The sequence below is a fragment of the Nothobranchius furzeri genome, chromosome 2 (genome assembly GCF_043380555.1).
Source record: "Nothobranchius furzeri strain GRZ-AD chromosome 2, NfurGRZ-RIMD1, whole genome shotgun sequence".
NCBI classification, from domain to species: Eukaryota; Metazoa; Chordata; class Actinopteri; order Cyprinodontiformes; family Nothobranchiidae; genus Nothobranchius; species Nothobranchius furzeri.
This window is the reverse complement of record NC_091742.1, coordinates 101,026,026-101,043,732: the sequence shown is the minus strand read 5'-3', so window position 1 is coordinate 101,043,732 and position 17,707 is coordinate 101,026,026. Positions and strand designations below refer to the sequence as shown.

General features: G+C 44.3%; 3 protein-coding genes across 5 annotated transcripts in view; all 3 read right to left on the bottom strand.

The window, feature by feature from the left end:
* Positions 1-17,707, bottom strand: part of LOC107373915 (zinc finger protein 678-like) — a 154,915-nt gene that overhangs the window by 57,321 nt on the left and 79,887 nt on the right. The gene's annotated exons all lie outside the window — the stretch shown is intronic.
* LOC107373035 (gastrula zinc finger protein XlCGF8.2DB) overlaps positions 1-17,707 on the bottom strand; it is a 74,394-nt gene that overhangs the window by 38,533 nt on the left and 18,154 nt on the right. The gene's annotated exons all lie outside the window — the stretch shown is intronic.
* LOC107372772 (gastrula zinc finger protein XlCGF57.1) overlaps positions 10,573-17,707 on the bottom strand; it is a 28,572-nt gene continuing 21,437 nt past the window's right edge. For all 3 annotated transcript variants that reach the window (XM_054735170.2, XM_054735169.2, XM_054735173.2), the window contains one exon: positions 10,573-13,597. In XM_054735170.2, the coding sequence (XP_054591145.2) occupies positions 12,128-13,573 (1,446 nt within the window). In that variant the 5' untranslated portion in view covers positions 13,574-13,597 and the 3' untranslated portion in view covers positions 10,573-12,127. The remainder of the gene's footprint in view (positions 13,598-17,707) is intronic.

The following is a 17,707-nucleotide window of genomic DNA, read 5'->3' as shown; positions in this document are numbered from 1 at the left end:
TATTTACTTTTAATTTAAAACACTTTTTCAGCTCATTTGTTGGACACTACAAGTTATGGCATGTGTCATTTCAGATACCATAAAATATTCAACACAAAATCAAGATGCTGGAGGCTGTATTCTGAGAAGGTGGCCAAAGACTACTCCTACATCCCAGAGATCCAAACCATGATCGTCAACCAACGTTTGACAAGCAAGAAAGGTCTTCCTCCACGCTACAAGCTAAGGCCTGAGGATCCAAGGCGTTACGGTTTGCTGTACGGAGTTCCTGCACCATCAACAGAGGAACTTCTACAACACCTACAGACTTGCGGTGATGGTAAAATAAAACATTATCTGCCTTACATCTTCCACACAATAGTCCATTGGTAATTGAGTTTATTTTTTATTTACAGGTAAGACTTTGCCACAGACATAGGTGTTGGGGGAGGCAAGAGAAAACCCAAAACCTTCTTTATTTTTGTTTCCTATTTTTTTTTTTTTTGAAAATAAAGATATATTTTGGGGAAATGAGGACTAATAATTTAAAAATGTATGTAAAATGCTGGAGTTAGACTTAAGTTTTTGTTGTTGTGCAGGAGTTTAACATTTATGGTATTTTTACAAATGCAACACAGAGTTATGCTTTAGAACACTTTAGTAGAGCATCAAACAAAAATATATAAAAAACAAACTGATGTAAAATATCAAATATATACAATTATTTACAATCATCTTGGAATAAAACCAGTGTAGTTACCATTGGGGTCAGGGAATTTTCCCCTTATCCTCCAGACAACACAGCTTGGGATTACTACTCTGCGCCCTCCACCAAGTTTTCCATGCTGCCATGCTACAAATTGTCTGTAAGCTGCATGGTGGAACTGTCTGTTGTCCTCACCAGGGTCCGGGTCATCATAAACCGCTCGAAACTCATTCCACAATGTTCTGGCCAGGCGAAGAACACCATTTTGCAGAATAAACTCCTCCATGTGTGTTACAGTTGAAATACATGTCTGGGGAGGCTGTTGGCAGCATTTCTTTTCCAAATCAGTTAGTATATCTCTGCAGTGGCAGCATACACACCATGAAGGTTGATTGGATGTTGGAGGTGTTGTGGCAGGTGGACCAGAGAGGGCAAGTACATCAAAGAGAACACCAAGGTCTCTGTCCAGCACCATGGTAAGGACGTCAATAGCCTGCTGAGGGTTCAGGTTCTGTATGTGTTGCTACAAAAGTGGAAAGAGATGCTACAGCAACAGTTTTTAGGATAATTTAGTGTAATTTTGTTATGCTTACACGTTCAAAGTCTATTCGCTCGGATCGAAGATTCCGAACTCGAGTGATATCTTCAACTCCAAGGTCCACAGCTGAGTGTCTCGCACTTCTTCGGCCTCTGGATGCACCACGGCCTCTACATAAACCCTATGAAAACAACCATGATTATAGGAGGACTACACAGAATGCAGTGTTTATTCATGATTTCCACATAAATTATTTATATGCTTTGATATATTCATCCCATCTTGAATGGCAAAGCAATTAAAAATAAGCTAATTACTCGTAATAAATGCTAACAGTTTGATAGGATTAATTTTATGTACAATATAGATTGTCAACTGTTACTGGAATTTTATATATATATATATATATATATATATATATATATATATATATATATATATATATATATATATATATATACTGTTTTCAAAAGGCATTTTATAAAGAATAAGTGTTTAATGTGCTGGTTAGAAACAACTTTCTTACCTCAGATATCTCCATTGCTAACACTAGCTCAGCTCTATTACGAAGAAGCAATGCTCTGGTGGTGACTCGGCTTTTCCTGCGCGTGCACATTGGGAGGCGTGGCTTTCGGCTCTTTCAGGAAGGGCGGGGGAGTGAGCAACAGCCGTTCGAAATCTCCTCCTCCTCACCCTGACGGTGTCATCTTACGGACCCTGCCTTTAAATTACTGAAATAACTTATTATGCTTTGTGTAATAATAATAATTATTATGATAATCAGTGACGTGTGTTCAGTAAACCAGAAGGTCACTTGCACGTTAACCACCTCACACAGAGGAGAATCCAGGGTAAAGGTAACCACCTCACATGTCTTTACTCCATAACAACAAGCTTTCTTACGCTGAGAGGGCGTGTTCTGAGGTTCTGTTAAAACCAATTTTCTGCAGCTGTAAGTTCAGTTCTTGAACCCACCAGAGGACGAGGGACGGCCGCCCAAGTCTCTACTAAGCATTCTGTCACGCCGATAGAATTGCTTCGAATAAACGCACCTGTAACCAGTTGACGCAAAAACTCCTTCAGAGTTAAACCAGACGCGAGCTCAACACTGTGTACCCTGCGACAACTCTGGACCAGAGAGTCGGTTCCACTCGGGTCTTCTCTACCGGACCGAGTACCCTGAGGCTGACAACATCCTCCTTTGACCTCCGGATCCTCACGGAGGGTGGTCTGAGGGGTGAGGTAGCACACAGATTGTGTCCGATGCTGTTCTCTCTAAGAAACAACTGGGTTAGCTGCAAAACAACGTTTCCCACCCAGAACGCGCTTCTCTCTCTGAAAGAAACCTGCTGAGAATCATTCACACATTCAAACCTCGCATTCCACCTTAGCTTTCCATCCAGACACAGGTTTGTTTAGTAACAAGTTTTAATATCACGCTGTTTCAAATTGTCATTTTTAAAAGTGTTAGTAATAAATCTTCACTTTTAAAAACCTGACTCTTCTTTGAAATGAAACACAGAACGGTGTATATATTTGTTTTTGAATTAGCAAAGATTACTTTAACTTCTGATTCAGTAAATAAACTTTTGCTATTAAATTTAATTATCTTAAATTAAACATTAATCTTTGGATTAAAATACAGACCAAGACAGTTGGTGTATGAACGATTGCATTAATATCCTAGATATTTGTGCATAATATAAGTCCATATGCTAATGTCCGATCTTTTCTCAGGATCTAACCAAACTGAAGCAAACAGTGTTAAATCCTAGTATGTAGTTAGCCACGCTACAGTTTCCTCAGGTAGACACACTCTCTCAGACTGATCTGAAGCAGTTAGGCTTTGGGAGGATAAAATGTGACATCTGATGGTGTCTACCTTCCCTCTGAAGTGGGCTGCAAACTCCTCGCAAAGAGGGTCTGACGGGGTTGACCGGGAAGAATTAGAATCACTATTTAAAATATTAGCAATTGTGGAGAAAAGTACTTTAGAATTATTTCTGTTTTCTGTAATGATTTTCAAGAAGTAATTGTTCCTGGAGTCTCTAACTGCTTTGTAGTATAATGTCAACTGTTCATTCATTATATGTTTGCTTATTTATTGTGATCTTGTTTTTCCTCCACCTCCTCTCTGCCACCCTGCAAGTTCTCTTTAGCTGCTTCAGATATTCATTTCTCCAAGGAGATGCATGTTTTGACTGTAGTTTGTTGATTTTGGATGGGGCAAGCAAGTCCAGAGCAGATTTAAGTCCACTGTTAAAATCGTCGAGAATAAGATCACAGGGGGCAGTTGAATTATTAGGAGGGATCTTTTTAAAAGCTCCTAGAAAACCAGCAGCCACTTCAGGGGTTAGATGGCGTTTCATTACAGTTCTCACAGAGGTCTCCTGCATAATTATACTGGTGCTGTTAAAAAAAACACACAGAAATGATCGGAGATCGCTAAATCCACGACAGAGGACTCACCGGTGGACAGGCCATACGTGATGACCAAGTCCAGGGAGTCGGCTGTGCGACATGTTGAATAAAATCCATATAGTTCAAGATGTTTAAAAATTCTGTGGCTAAAGGGTCTAAAAGGTTATCTACATGTAGATTAAAATAGCCAGCTAAAGTAATCCTATCGAAGGAGTTGTGCAGAAATGATAAACTCAGCAAATTCTTGAATAAAAAGTGCGCTGTGCTTCGGAGGCCTATAAAAGGCACATAAAATCTGAAGAATGTTTAAAACAGCTGCTCTATATTCAAAGTGTTAACATTATGAATTACAACAGGTTTTGCAGAAAAGGTAGAAGAACACATAAAAGCGCTTCCACCTCCCTTTTTCCCATTCCTGGTAGAATAAAGTTAGTTTGGTGGGGAGGCCTCTGTGAGAGCAACAGGAGCATCCGAACTCAACCAGGTCTCTGTTAAAAATAAAACTTGAAGATTATTGTCTAAAATCAGGTCGTTTATGATAAAAGTTTTGTTCAGCAGAGAGCGAACTTTTAAAGAGCCATGCTAACAGTGGCTGGGGATGAAGGAACTGTATGACTTATTGAATGTGAGACTCTGGACAACTGCTTGAGATGATTAAGGTGGGATCGGCTAGTTTTATGTTTGTGTGATCGCTCTCTGCTGATGACAGGTATGTGAGTGGTTTGAAAAGGCCCAAGTCCGATATGTGAGTTACTGTTAAAAACGGAGCTGGGTTCATAGGTGCCTGGGTGGGGGGGGGACGGTGTGTTGGACAAAGGTGGTCATGGACAGGCCAGGCTCATTAAAGGTGTGCGAGTTTCTTGTCTATTTAAATGGAGGAGGCCCAAACAGATGCCTCCTCCCCCAGAAAACGTTCAAATTGTCAATAAAAGCTATGTCGTGCTGCACGGTGACAGAGGAAAGCCAATTGTTCAGAGATAAAAGCCGGCTAAAACGTTCGATTCCTCTGTCAACGGTGGGGATTGGGCCAGAGATAAAAAGACACAGTTGTGTTTTTTAAAAGATTACAAAGGTGGGTAAAATCATGTTTGAGGAGTTCAGACTGCTGCATGCGGGTGTCATTAGTCCTTCTGTGCCGAGGGCTCCCTCCGTGGGTTCGGGGTAAAGTTTACGGCTCCGAAGGCAGGATGGATGTGGTCCAGTTACACATAGAACCACTGAGTCCAGTCAGAAAGTGAGATGTGGTTCAGCATTAAGATTTAATGACTTTTTAATAGTAAGATGTACGTTTTACTTTTGGGGAATGGTCAACATGATTGACTAAGGCACTCTCTGTGGCCTCGAACCACAACTAAACCCAAAGTTACTTCCTGTCCAGCCCGTGGAGAGAACCTTCCACCATGGATTTACGTAGGCTCGTACGAGTCGGAGTGAACACACAGTCTAGTCTGTGTTAGCTTACATTTATTTAGGCACATTCAGCCTTTTGAGAGCTTTCAGGTGTTGCAGTAGGCGGGGCAGTCCCTCCTACTGCTCATCCACCTAATCCCATTTAAACACATCTTAAGCTAGGTCCCTCACTCACTAATTACTTGAGCTTAATAAAAGCCAAACCTTAAGTAAAATAATGTTAATGAGGTTAAAATAAATCCTCAGGCAGGACAGCTAATGAGAGGGTGACTGATAAGCAGCAGCAGCTGCTGCTGAATAAATATTGTTTAAAACTTCTGCAATTAGGTTCAAACTCCCAAAACAGCTGAGCTAGCCAACACTGAACTCCAGTAGCGGTTTTAGGCACGGGCAGACAGGGCAGTTGCCCGGGGCGGCATTTTTTCATGACACAAAAGGGGCGCACAAGCGCGGAGTAAAAAAAAAAAAAGGAAATCTGCGCCGCACCGAGGTTTTCTATTATCTGTCTTATGACAGTGTCTGGATTGGAAACAGCAAGTTGGCGCCCCCTGCAGCTGCAGGCGCTCCTGCTGACTGAGAACGTTCACGTGCTCCGTGTGTCTATGAAGAACAGGAAGGGGAGGGGTGCGGCGGGGGAATTCACCTCTGCGTCTTTCCCAAATGAATGAGCGTGCAGGGGCTGAATCAACTGTATTAACATGGCTAAAGTCAATCACATCTTAACGTTCTTCCATATTTCATTCATAATATCATAAACACAGGCCTATCATTCTTTCAGGTTTCTCTGAATTGTGTGAAATGGCCGAATAAAAAAAGGAAAAACAAAACGATTTTGTGGTCACCCCCCATCAAGGTCAAATTGATTAGTCCTGACTAAAGGAAACTTACTGAGTCAGGAGCCAAACAGAAGAGATGAACATAAAAAGGCTAAAACCACCAGGTGCCCGATTCAGGGGGAAAAAAAGAAAAAAGAGCAGAAAGATAAAGGTATGTAGCTCTCATGATGCATGTTTTCAATTTTTTGAACCAGTTAACTGGGATTTTAACGGTTAAATGCGGTCAACTACTTGCTAACAGAGCTAATAGGGCTGAAATATTTAAACAAATATTCAAATGGTTTGAAAAAAGTCCTCGAATCGTTTTTTACTGGTTCAAACTAGGATTTGTTAAATGCTCACTGCAGCTTGTGGCCTGCCTGAACAACAACAAACACATGTTGATCATGTTCACATAATAATAAATAAAACAACTCTTCAAGCAGAAGAAAACACCCCAGTCACCACTAACTATCCTGTTTATTTATTGCAGATGGCTGCACTGATTATTTTTTACATGATTTGTTCTGTAAAAGTAGGTATTTTTGGTAGTCTACAGTTTTTTATGTCAGTTTAAATTACAATTTCAGAGGCAATTGTAAAATATTATGGATCATGAGATCTATTGGAGATCTACCCCAACTTTTGGACTGCTCTGTCAGTCACTGTGGCTCAAGCTGAGAGGAGCTTTTCAAAACTTGATCAAGTCATACCTGAGGTCATCTATGTTTCAGGGGCGGCTCACTAACCTGGCTCTGATTAGTACCAATCACTCAGTAGGGGAGCAGATTTCATGTGATGACATTATTGATGACTTTGCATCAAGGTTAGGTTTTAATTTTAGTTTGTGTTTTCTATTCTAAGTGCAATGCTGTAGTGATTACCTTTAGTTTGTTACGTGTGAAATATTTTTGCTATTTAGAATATTTATTATCTATTATGTTCATATATTCTTAATATTTAGTTATTGTTTGTTTTTGTATATTTGATTCTATATATTTTGATACAGTATATAATGTATAGTGCTTTACATTCTGACAACTTCATAGTAATTAATGTAAATATGTGCAACTTAGAAAAATGAATGTTCAATAGTCGTTCTAATAAAACATGCCTGTTTGTAGAAAACATGCGTGTGTTCATGCAGGTGGGGTGGTGTGGTGGTGGTGGTGGTGGTGGTGTGGGGGGGGGGGGGGGGGGGGCGCTCAAAGGGGGCCTCGCCCGGGGAGTAATTCGATGTAGAACCGCCACTGCTGAACTCTGAAAAAAGACATTTATTAAAAACTTCAGTGGCAAACAAACCTTTCGTTTTCAACCCTTTCTTCTCCAAATACCAAACATTTATGTAACAGTACCCTTGCAAATCCCCAAATTATTCTTCTTATGTTCATTAAAGGAGGAATATGGAACATTAGAAATAAAAAGCTATTTTTAAACAAAAGCCTCCACGGGTGTTTAGAGGTGTGCAGAATGAACGTAGTTTTTCATTTAAGTTATATTTAAAAAAATGTATCTAATTTTTATTTTGTTGGGCACAACATTGGGTTTATACATCTACCAGCCACAAGAGGGCACTGTTGCTCTAGGCCAGCTCGGCGAGGCTGCGACTGTGTAAAAAGGCGGACTGATTCTGAGCCCAGAAGATGTTCTAACGGTGAATACGGTTGTAAAATAAACTTATTAGAAATGAGACCTTACCCTGTACGATTGGTCACCGGACATGGTGCTGGCTGTGTGGTGTGTCAGCAGTGAACCAACACCCCGGCAGCTGGAAAATTACTTCTTGTGTTGCAGTTACCACCTCTAAACACTAGATGTTGCCAGAGTGTCCGTGTTCCATATTCAAACTTTAATTCAAACATTTCAACCATATCTCAAAACCAACGTTTGTTTAAGTTAAACATTTCCAGCCGTTTATCTGGAGTGACGGTGCGGAGGCAGCAGCCTACGCAGAAAGGCCTCTCTGCTAAAAACAAAGTGAACTTTAATAATTTGCTGCAACAGCAAAGCTAACTTTTTACACTGATTCATTCACAAATCAGACGGGTTTTACTGAGAAGAACTATAGCAAACTGCTGCGGTACCTGGTGCAAGAAAAAAAAGAGCAAAACTAGAATAAACACAATGAAATGATAATATAGGGAATCAATAATTAAAGAAGCAGAGCGGGTCAGTTCAGGTGCAAACACACTGGGGTCATGTAGGGCTGCCACGATTAGGCGACTCGCCATGATGACGCCAACAAACAAAATAGTCGTTTATTTCATACACATCTTTAATCTCGCCTACTGGGGTTGCTTCCTGCCTCTCTGCTCAGCCGCCGCTTTAGCTCGGAGGCGCATGCGCAGTGGTGACCATCCAGATCAGCCACCGGAGAAAGAAAACACGGTGAGTCGGCAACGCCGCTCAACAGTTCAAGAGCTGTTTTACAAAGACAAAAGAAAGGCAGGCAGAGTGCAACATCTCCTTTCACGGGAGCACATCGGCGATGCACGAGCACCTTAAGAGGAAGTGCGTCATGGCGGAGAAGACAGAGTCGCCTCTGTAAGTTTACGTCTTATCTGCTAACATAGCTGTAGCAACACCATTAGCGGTGGCGATTTTATTAACTTCAGAACACGTTTGTGGGTCACGTATTTTTGCTCTAATTACGAACGCTAATGATTTATTTCATCCCGCTACGTTCCGGTGTTAATAAAAGTGCCCCTCTTCAGTGGACGAGTTTGTTACGTGCACACCTTAGCAAAACTGGTAAATAGCCTGTATTTGATAGCGCCTTCTAGACTCCTGGAACCCCCCAAGGCGCTTCACAACACCATCAGTCATTCACACGATGGTGGGGATGATCTACGATGTAGCCACAGCTGCCCTGGGGCGCACTGACAGAGGTGAGCGAGCCAACGTCCTGACCGAGGCCATTGAGAGCATGTTGGTCAAGAGACTTCTGTCCATGGTTGGTGATCAAGGTGTCAGAGAGCAGTTCTACCAGAGACACCACGACAACTACCTACCAGGCTGATCCCACTTCACCACCATGATATGGAACAACCTTAAAAGGTGTGTGCGTGTGTCTCTCCATTTAACACAGATAGAATAAACATTAGAATATAATACAGTTTAAGTTCAAATAAAAAGGCTGCTGACCGAGTAATCAAGAAATCTGGTAAATAAACTAAGATTAATATCTTTTATCTTTACGCTAAACCCTCAGAGCTGTCGATGGTCCCTGACTGCTGACGTGTTACAGCCGTGCTACAGAGGCGTGCCTTGGTGTCTCCTGCTATTTCCTGAGTTAAGACTGGAAGATGAAGCGCTTCAACCTTGCCACCATGCCTCTGGAGAACACAAGTCATTGTTGGTTTTAGGTGCCTACCTCCATCTGACTGCAGCATTTGTATTAACAGGTGACAAATTTCATTTGAAGTGAAAAATAAGCCAAGAGAAAGTCGAAACTTAGTCTTTCTTTGGGCTCGCACCTATTAAATATTTAGTCATATTGAGTTCTTCGGCCTTCCTATTGCCTAGTTTTACTTCATTATTTTGGGCTGTGGAGAACCATCCGGTGACTGGATTACACACAGAGGATCTTGCAAGTGATTCATTAAAAGTTGTTTGGTAAGTCATCATCATGTCTGCATTATTAGATGTCACACTGCTGATCACACTTCAGACTAGAAGCTAATGATGGTATATCAGAGCATCCTGGTGCAATAAGCTATACTTTTATGAATGACACGATTAGTCGACTAATCGTCAACAAAACTGGTGATTAGCTGACTATTAAAATGGTCGTTTGTGGCAGCCCTAGTCAACCAAGCAGCTGGAGTGGGCAGGTCTACGGCTGTCATTCATGAGTCCGACCGCAGAGCGGAAGAAACTGTTTTTGTGGCGACAGGTTCCGATCCAAATGTCTCAGAACCTCCTGCCAGATGGGAGCAAGTCGAAGAGACTGTGTCCAGGGTGAGACGGGTCCGCTGTTATTCGATCTACACGCCTTAATGACCTGGAGGTGTGCAGGTCCTGTATGGAGGGGAGAAGGCAGCCAATGACCTTCTCAGCAGAGCGTACAACACGCTGCAGCTTCTTCTTGTCCCTGATGGTAGCTCCAGCATACCACACGGTGATGGAGGAGGTGAGGATGGACTCGATGACTGCGGTGTAGAAGTGCCTCATCGACTGTACTGACAGGGTTAGGTGGTGGTGCCCAGGAAGCGACATGAGTCCTCCATCGTGATGGGAGTGTCAGACAGGGTTATGGGGGGAGTGGGGCTGTCTTCTGGGTAGCACCAGGTTGTTGTGGCTGCACCAGGACACCAGCCGTTCCACCTCCTTCTGTAGGCAGACTCATCCCCGATGACGGTGGGGTTGTCCGCAAACGTGATAAGCTTGACAGACTCGTGGTTGGAGTGCAGCCGTTGGTGTACAGGAAGAAGAGCAGAGAGGAGAGAACACAGCCCTGAGGAGAACTGGTGCTGATGGTCTGCAGGTCAGAGTCATTCTTCCCCAGCCTCATTTTCTGCTTCCTGTCCGTCAGAATTGGGTCAGGGACGTTCATATGGGACAGTTTGACTTGGAGGAGGTCTGGGAGGATTGTGTTGACCAACCAAACCTGAAACTACTGACTAAACAACTAAACTAAACATTAAAGATGTGAGAATTACAATAATAATCATTGGAGTTAAACTGATCAATCAATCAATCAATCAATCAATCAAAGCTTTATTTATAAAGCGCCTTCCGCAACCCTGTCAGGAAGCCCAAAGCGCTGAACATGGTACAGTTGTAAGTAAATATATTGAATAAATCAACAATAAAAGAAATTCAAATTACAAAATACAAAATGGAAATTACAAGATAGATTAAACAGTCTGGTAAAGGACAAATGTGTGAAACACATTTGGATTGAGTGGATGGATTGAGTGTACCAATGAAAACTGTGGAATGGATTCAACATTAAAGAGGGCCAAAATCAAACATGTTCTGGAAACGCCAAGCGGAGGAGGTGTGTTTTTAGGCGATTCTTAAAGACTGGCAGAGAAGGGGACAGCCTAACTGAGGGTGGCAACTGGTTCCAGAGTGACGGTGCTAGGACAGAGAAAGCCCGGTCCCCACGGGTACGACACCTAGACCGAGGGACAGCGAGCAGGCCTTGGTCAGAGGAGCGCAGAGCGCGTGATGGGGAATGTTTGTTCAGGAGTGTGGCCAGATAGGGGGGACCACCACCCTGGAAGAAATTAAAAACAAAGACGAGGAGTCTGAGTGTGAACGATAGCAAACCGGAAGCCAGTGCAGGGAGGCCAGAACCGGACTGATGTGGTGCCGTTTCCTGGTCCCAGTCAGGAACCTGGCGGCGCTGTTCTGCACAACCTGTAGGCGACCCAGTGTTGACTGACACAACCCTGCATAGAGAGAGTTGCAGTAGTCAAGCCGAGAAATAACAAAGGCATGCAGTACCCGCTCCAGGTGGGCTCTCGACAGCATATGCTTGATTTTAGCAAGGCGTCTCAGGTGAAAGAAACTGGACCGGATCACAGAATTGATGTGAGCATCAAATTTAAGTCCTACATCAAGTTTCACCCCCAAACTGGTAACAACTGGTTTTGAGTACGGAGAAAGAGGGCCAAGATCAGCATAACGATCCACATTCCTGCTGATGCTTTGGGTGTTGTGTGGACTCTCATGTGATGGTTTAAACTTGATTTTACACTAAATCTCTGTCCACAGAGCTCACAAGCAAAGGCTTCTGTCCTGTATGGACACTCGTGTCTGTCTAAATGTTTAGTTCGAACAAATCTTTGTCCACAGAGCTCACAAGCAAAATACTTCTGTTCTGTGTAGACCTCCGTGATTGTTTAAATTGGACTCGTGACTAAATCCTTGTCCGCAAAAGGCTTGTCTTGCGTGGACTCTCATGTGTCTCTTCAGGCTTGCCTTCCGGGGAAATCTTTTTCCACAGAGCTCACAAGCAAAAGGCTTCTGTCCTGTGTGGATTATCATGTGAGTGTTCAGATGTGTCTTTTTGGCAAATCTTTTTCCACAGAGTTCACAAGCAAATGGCTTCTGTCTTTCGTGGACTCTAATGTGACTCTTCAGGCTTCCCTTTTGGGAAAATCTTTTTCCACAGAGCTCACAAGCACATATATCTTGTCCTGTATGGACTTTTTTGTGTCTTTCAAAATTACACCTATGTTTATTTTTTTGTCCACAGAGCTCACAAGCAAAATTCTTCTGTTCTGTGTAGACCTCTCATGTGATTGTTTAAATTGGACTTGTAACTAAATCCTTCTCCGCAAAAGGCTTCTGTCTTGCGTGGACTCCCATGTGTCTCTTCAGGCTTGCCTTCCGGGGAAATCTTTTTCCACAGAGCTCACAAGCAAAAGGCTTCTGTCCTGTGTGGATTATCATGTGAGTGTTCAGATGTGTCTTTTTGGCAAATCTTTTTCCACAGAGTTCACAAGCAAATGGCTTCTGTCTTTCGTGGACTCTAATGTGACTCTTCAGGCTTCCCTTATGGGCAAATCTTTTTCCACATAGCTCACAGGCAAAAGGCTTCTGCCCTGTGTGGCGTCCCATGTGAGTGTTCAGATGTGTCTTTTGGGAAAATCTTTTCCCACAGAGCTCACAGGCAAAAGGCTTCTGTCCTGTGTGGATACTCTTGTGTCTTGTTAAAGTTGACTTCACACTAAATGTTTTCCCACAGAGCTCACAAGCAAAAGACTTCTGTTCTGTGTGGACTCTCATGTGTTTGTTTAAATTGCACTTGTGACTAAATCCTTGTCCACAGAGTCCACAAGCAAAATGCTTCTGTCTTTCGTGGACTCTCATGTGTGTCTTCAAGCTTCCCTCATGGGCAAATCCTTTTCCACATAGCACACAGGCAAAAAGCTTCTGTCCTGTATGGAGTCCCATGTGAGTGTTTAGACGCATCTTCTGGGAAAATCTTTTTCCACAAAACTCACAGGCAAAAGGCTTCTGTCCTGTGTGGAGTCCCATGTGAGTGTTTAGATGTGTCTTCTGGGAAAATCTTCTTCCACAGAACTCACAAGTAAAAGGCTTCTGTCCTGTGTGGACTCCCATGTGTCTCTTCAAGCTTTCCTTTCGGGAAAATCTTTTCCCACAGAGCTCACAAGCAAAAGGCTTCTGTCCTGTGTGGACTCCCATGTGTGTCTTCAAGCCTCCCTTTAGGGAAAATCTTTTCCCACAGAGCTCACAGGCAAAAGGCTTCTGGCCTGTGTGGATTATCATGTGAGTGTTCAGATGTGCCTTTTGGGAAAATCTTTTCCCACAGAGCTCACAAGCAAAAGGCTTTAGCTGACAGTCAGAATTGTTGCCATCCTGGTCATCATCTTCATCTTGGCTGACTTCAGTCTCTGAAGAGTTGGAATCATCTTTATAAAGTTTCGGATCTAGATTCCTGGTACGTTTTGCTCCTCCATAGTCTACTCTACCACTTTCTGCTTTCATCTGGTCAGTGGTGCTGCTGGTTGGAAGATCTCCGTCTTTAGGTTGGTTCTGATCAAACTGTGACAACAGAACTTCTCTTCCTTCTTCCTTAACCTGACGAGAAACTGCAGAGAATGAAATGTTGGTGGCATCAGTTTTAATCTCATCAAGCTGCTCCTCCTCTTCCTGCTTCATGTTGAGGAGCTCCATGTCCTTCTGGTTCAAAAGAGGCCTCAGTTCTTCAGGAGCTGGCTGCTTCATAAATCAGCACCATTTGCTGAACATCTACAAACACAGACACAAAAACATAATAGTTGCATGATGAGATATTTTATACTGTTCAAGCAAGAACAGTTAGAAATAAGTAAAACAACCCAATGAGATTGACATTAAAAGAACACACAAGTCCACTGTACTAGGAAGGCAGGAGATGTGGTTCAAAAAGTTATTTTACAGTTATTAACTCATTCGCTGCCAGGCGTTTCCTGATCGGTAAAGCCCTTCGCTGCCAGTGTTTCTCACAGTTTTTACTGTTTTTTAAGAGTTAAAGAATGTTGCGCACTAGGATGATGTCGACACCAAAACAAAGCGGAGACTCGCCTCTTACATCAGGAAGAATCCACGCGTTTCAAGCGTTATCCGTTCTTTCATAATCCGTCGTTGAATTGTGATCGGCAGAAGCTTTTCCAGTTCGCGCCTCACTTTTTCTTACAGCAGCGGCCCAAAACGATCTCCTAACACATGGATTTTCTGCTTCCTGATCACGTGATGTGTGACGTACGCAGATGAAGATCGACTTTAGAGCTGAGATGTTTGTTCTCACGGTGTGGGGGCTCGTTCCAATGCCCACACAGTAAATAAATGCAAATGACGACTTTAGTCGTCATTGGCAGTGAATGGGTTAAAAATAATAATTAAAAAGAAGACCTGAATGAAATAATTAAATAATTACTAAAAGTAATTAAAATGACAAAAAAAAAACCTAATAACTACTAAAACCCAGGCCGAGGCTTACCAGTGGATGACTGGGAGGTTGAATCTCAATAAAGAAAATATAACTTAATCAAAAGGTACCCCAAGTACTCGTGACCATGCATTCAGGAGTGAAAGAATCCTTGGACACGGCATACACATGAAGATGGACCACCAGCCACCACCTTCAGCTCACAGCCCTTCTCATAAGATAAATTAGTCACAAATAAGAAAACTTGAACCAATTGGCTTTGTTAAAAATAATAAAACTCCCCAAAAACTATCCCAACTTCCTCCTCTCTTTGTTTACTGGGAAACCTGGACAATGTCCCAGTTGAAACATCTTTGGTTCACGTGGTTCTGACTGCCATATGCATCACTAAGAAAACTATCCCCTTGAATTGGAAAAATAGAGAAACTCTCTACATTAACCAGTATAGAAATCTTTTGTTAGATCATATTACACTTGATATAGCCTCTGCTTCCACTTCAAGTCAATCTCTCTCATAGCGATGACGGGGGACCATTGCTATTGTCCTGCGGGATGATGTGGGTGATGGGGTGGAGGGTCTGAGTTTGGAGTATCCGGACGTTCCCTGGAGGTGGGTTCATTGGGGGTGACTGTGACTTGGGGGCTGCTGCCCCTCTCTGGAGGTGCTTGGGTTGCCTCGGGGGGTGGACTACAGGCAGTTTTGAGTGGGGCCCCTTGGGGGTCTTGGCGGTGGACATGGGTTGCTGCCTGGCGGCTGTATTGCCCCTGAGTGGGTCTGAGTGGGGGCTCAGGGTGTGGGGGTGGCCGGCCCCATGTAGGGATCTGGGCGAGGCCTTGGGGGTCGGGTCCTGACATGTATGCGGCCGGGAAGAAGGCGAGAACATGCGGCAGTGCCTGGCTCGGGCTCAGGGGTCTCAGGTAGACCTTGGCTCCTCTGCTGTCCCATCACAGGGGTGGGGGATGTCCAGGAGGGGGAGGACCCAACCTTACCTGGATGTCCTATGTCTGGAAGTTGTACAAATGCAGGGATGGGAGTAGATATTCTGCTGGGGTGGGGCTGGGTTGGTGCCCTTGGACTCCGTGATGCTGCTGCTTTGGGCCCTGGCAGGATGGGCTGGGGTCTCCATGCCCTGGGTGGCATTTTGGCAACAGAAGAGCCTATTGGGGCCAGTGGGGGAGCTGGCTCCCTGGAGAGCTTAAGTCCAACCAGCCATTCCTCCCCACCCCCACACATTTCTCTCCTCTTGCTCCCTCACATCATCACACAAACATGCACATAGGACCTTGGAGGGTGGACAAGTCAGGGGGTGCAGGCATGGACACCATTTCTGCATTCCTGTGGCAACCTGCCCCCCAATTTTATTTGCAACTTAAACACTTCCACCAACGACATTCCACGCAAACACACACTTAGGGCTTTGGGAGTGAGCACATTTAACGGCAGTTGGTAGGGAGATTTTTCAGCCTCACTCTGAGTGCCGGTGCCCACTTCCAATTTTAAATTGCACTTAAGACACTGAGGGCTGTGGGTGCAAGTGGAGTGGTGCGGTGGCATCAGCTAGCATAGGCCAGACGATGCCCGCACTGCCCACTCACCCCAGCCATGGAATACACCTCATCATCACTCACTAACACTATAATGGAGCAGGCGGAGGGAGACTAGGTGTCTTAGCACACCTCTGTTGTCACTTGGCTTCCCGAGGCTGGAGGCTAGGAGGTAGATCTGGCAGTCTGGTTGGGGTCTGGGGTGGTGGGTTGCTTTGCTCATTGTTGGGTGGGGGAGCCTGCTCATCAGCACCCCAGCAGAAAGGGTCAAACTCTGGGAACCGGTAATGATGGTACCCCATGTGCAGCAGTACCGGGACCAGAGTGAATAGGGTGTGTATGGGGAGCATGAGTGGGTGTCCAGCATGCATTTTTGTAAGTCTTTGGCTGTATGTGTATGTGCGAGCATGAGGGAGCGAGTGTGTGACTGTCTGTTTATGACTGTATATGTCAGGTGGGACCTTTGGCTCCTCCCTTCTCCTGGGACTTCTTTTGATGCTATACATCTTCGTCTCCCCTCCCCCTGCCACACCTGGTGTGGAGTAAGGTGCCTTGGTACTGTTTCATACTCTGAGCTGAGTAAGCTAGTTGCGAGGCAGAAGCCATCTGGCTCTCCACTTGATGTTCTACCGCCTCGTCTCTGGAAGGCTGCCTTTCCGTGCCTTGGCCCTTCACTTGGTCAGATTATCAATGGGAGCCTCAGCACAGGCGTGGTCCCAGCTGCTTTGAAAGCAGCAGTTATTCGGCCGACCCTGAAGAAACCTGGTGCTGATGTCTCTGTGATCGAAAATTACAGGCCTATCTCTACCCTGCCCTTTACATCTAAACTGCTTGAGAAAGTCGTTTATCAGCAGCTGGTTCACATTTAGCTGACTCTGATCTGTTTGAGGTTTTCCAATCAGGGTTCAGGTCTGGCCATAGCACAGAGTCTGCTCTACTGAGGGTCCTAAATGACATCTATCTATCACTAGATCAGGGAACATCTGTGCTGCTTCTGTTATTAGACCTGACAGCAGCCTTCGACACAGTTGACCACGCGATTCTACTCGATCGCTTGGAACGATGGGTTGGGATCAAAGGGTCAGCTCTGGACTGGTTTAGATCGTATCTCCAAAACAGGACATTCTGTGTTAAACTGGGTGATGTTTTTTCTTCTTGGGAGGGGCTCCGGTGGGGGGTCCCGCAGGGGTCGATCCTTGGTCCACTTTTGTTTGCCATTTATCTACTACCTCTGGGGTCAATCTTTCGTAAATATGGCCTATCATTCCATCTGTATGCTGACGATTGCCAGATTTACTCTCCATTGTGTCAGGAGAAAGGTCACTCTATCCAGTCCTTTGTCTCCTGTGTTAATGAGGTGAAGTCTTGGCTAATGTCCAACTATCTACATCTGAATGAGGGAAAGACAGAGCTCATTGTTTTTCACCCCAACAGCAGGAATGTGGATCGTTATGCTGATCTTGGCCCTCTTTCTCCATACTCAAAACCAGTTGTTACCAGTTTGGGGGTGAAACTTGATGTAAGACTTAAATTTGATGCTCACATCAATTCTGTGATCCGGTCCAGTTTCTTTCACCTGAGACGCCTTGCTAAAATCAAGCATATGCTGTCGAGAGCCCACCTGGAGCGGGTACTGCATGCCTTTGTAATTTCTCGGCTTGATTACTGCAACTCTCTCTATGCAGGGTTGTGTCAGTCAACACTGCGTCGCCTACAGGTTGTGCAGAACAGCGCTGCCAGGTTCCTGACTGGGACCAGGAAACGGGACCACATCAGTCCAGTTCTGGCCTCCCTGCACTGGCTTCCGATTTCCTATCGCTCACAATTCAAAATACTCGTCTTTGTTTATCATTTCTTCCAGGGTGGTGCTCCCCCCTATCTTGCCA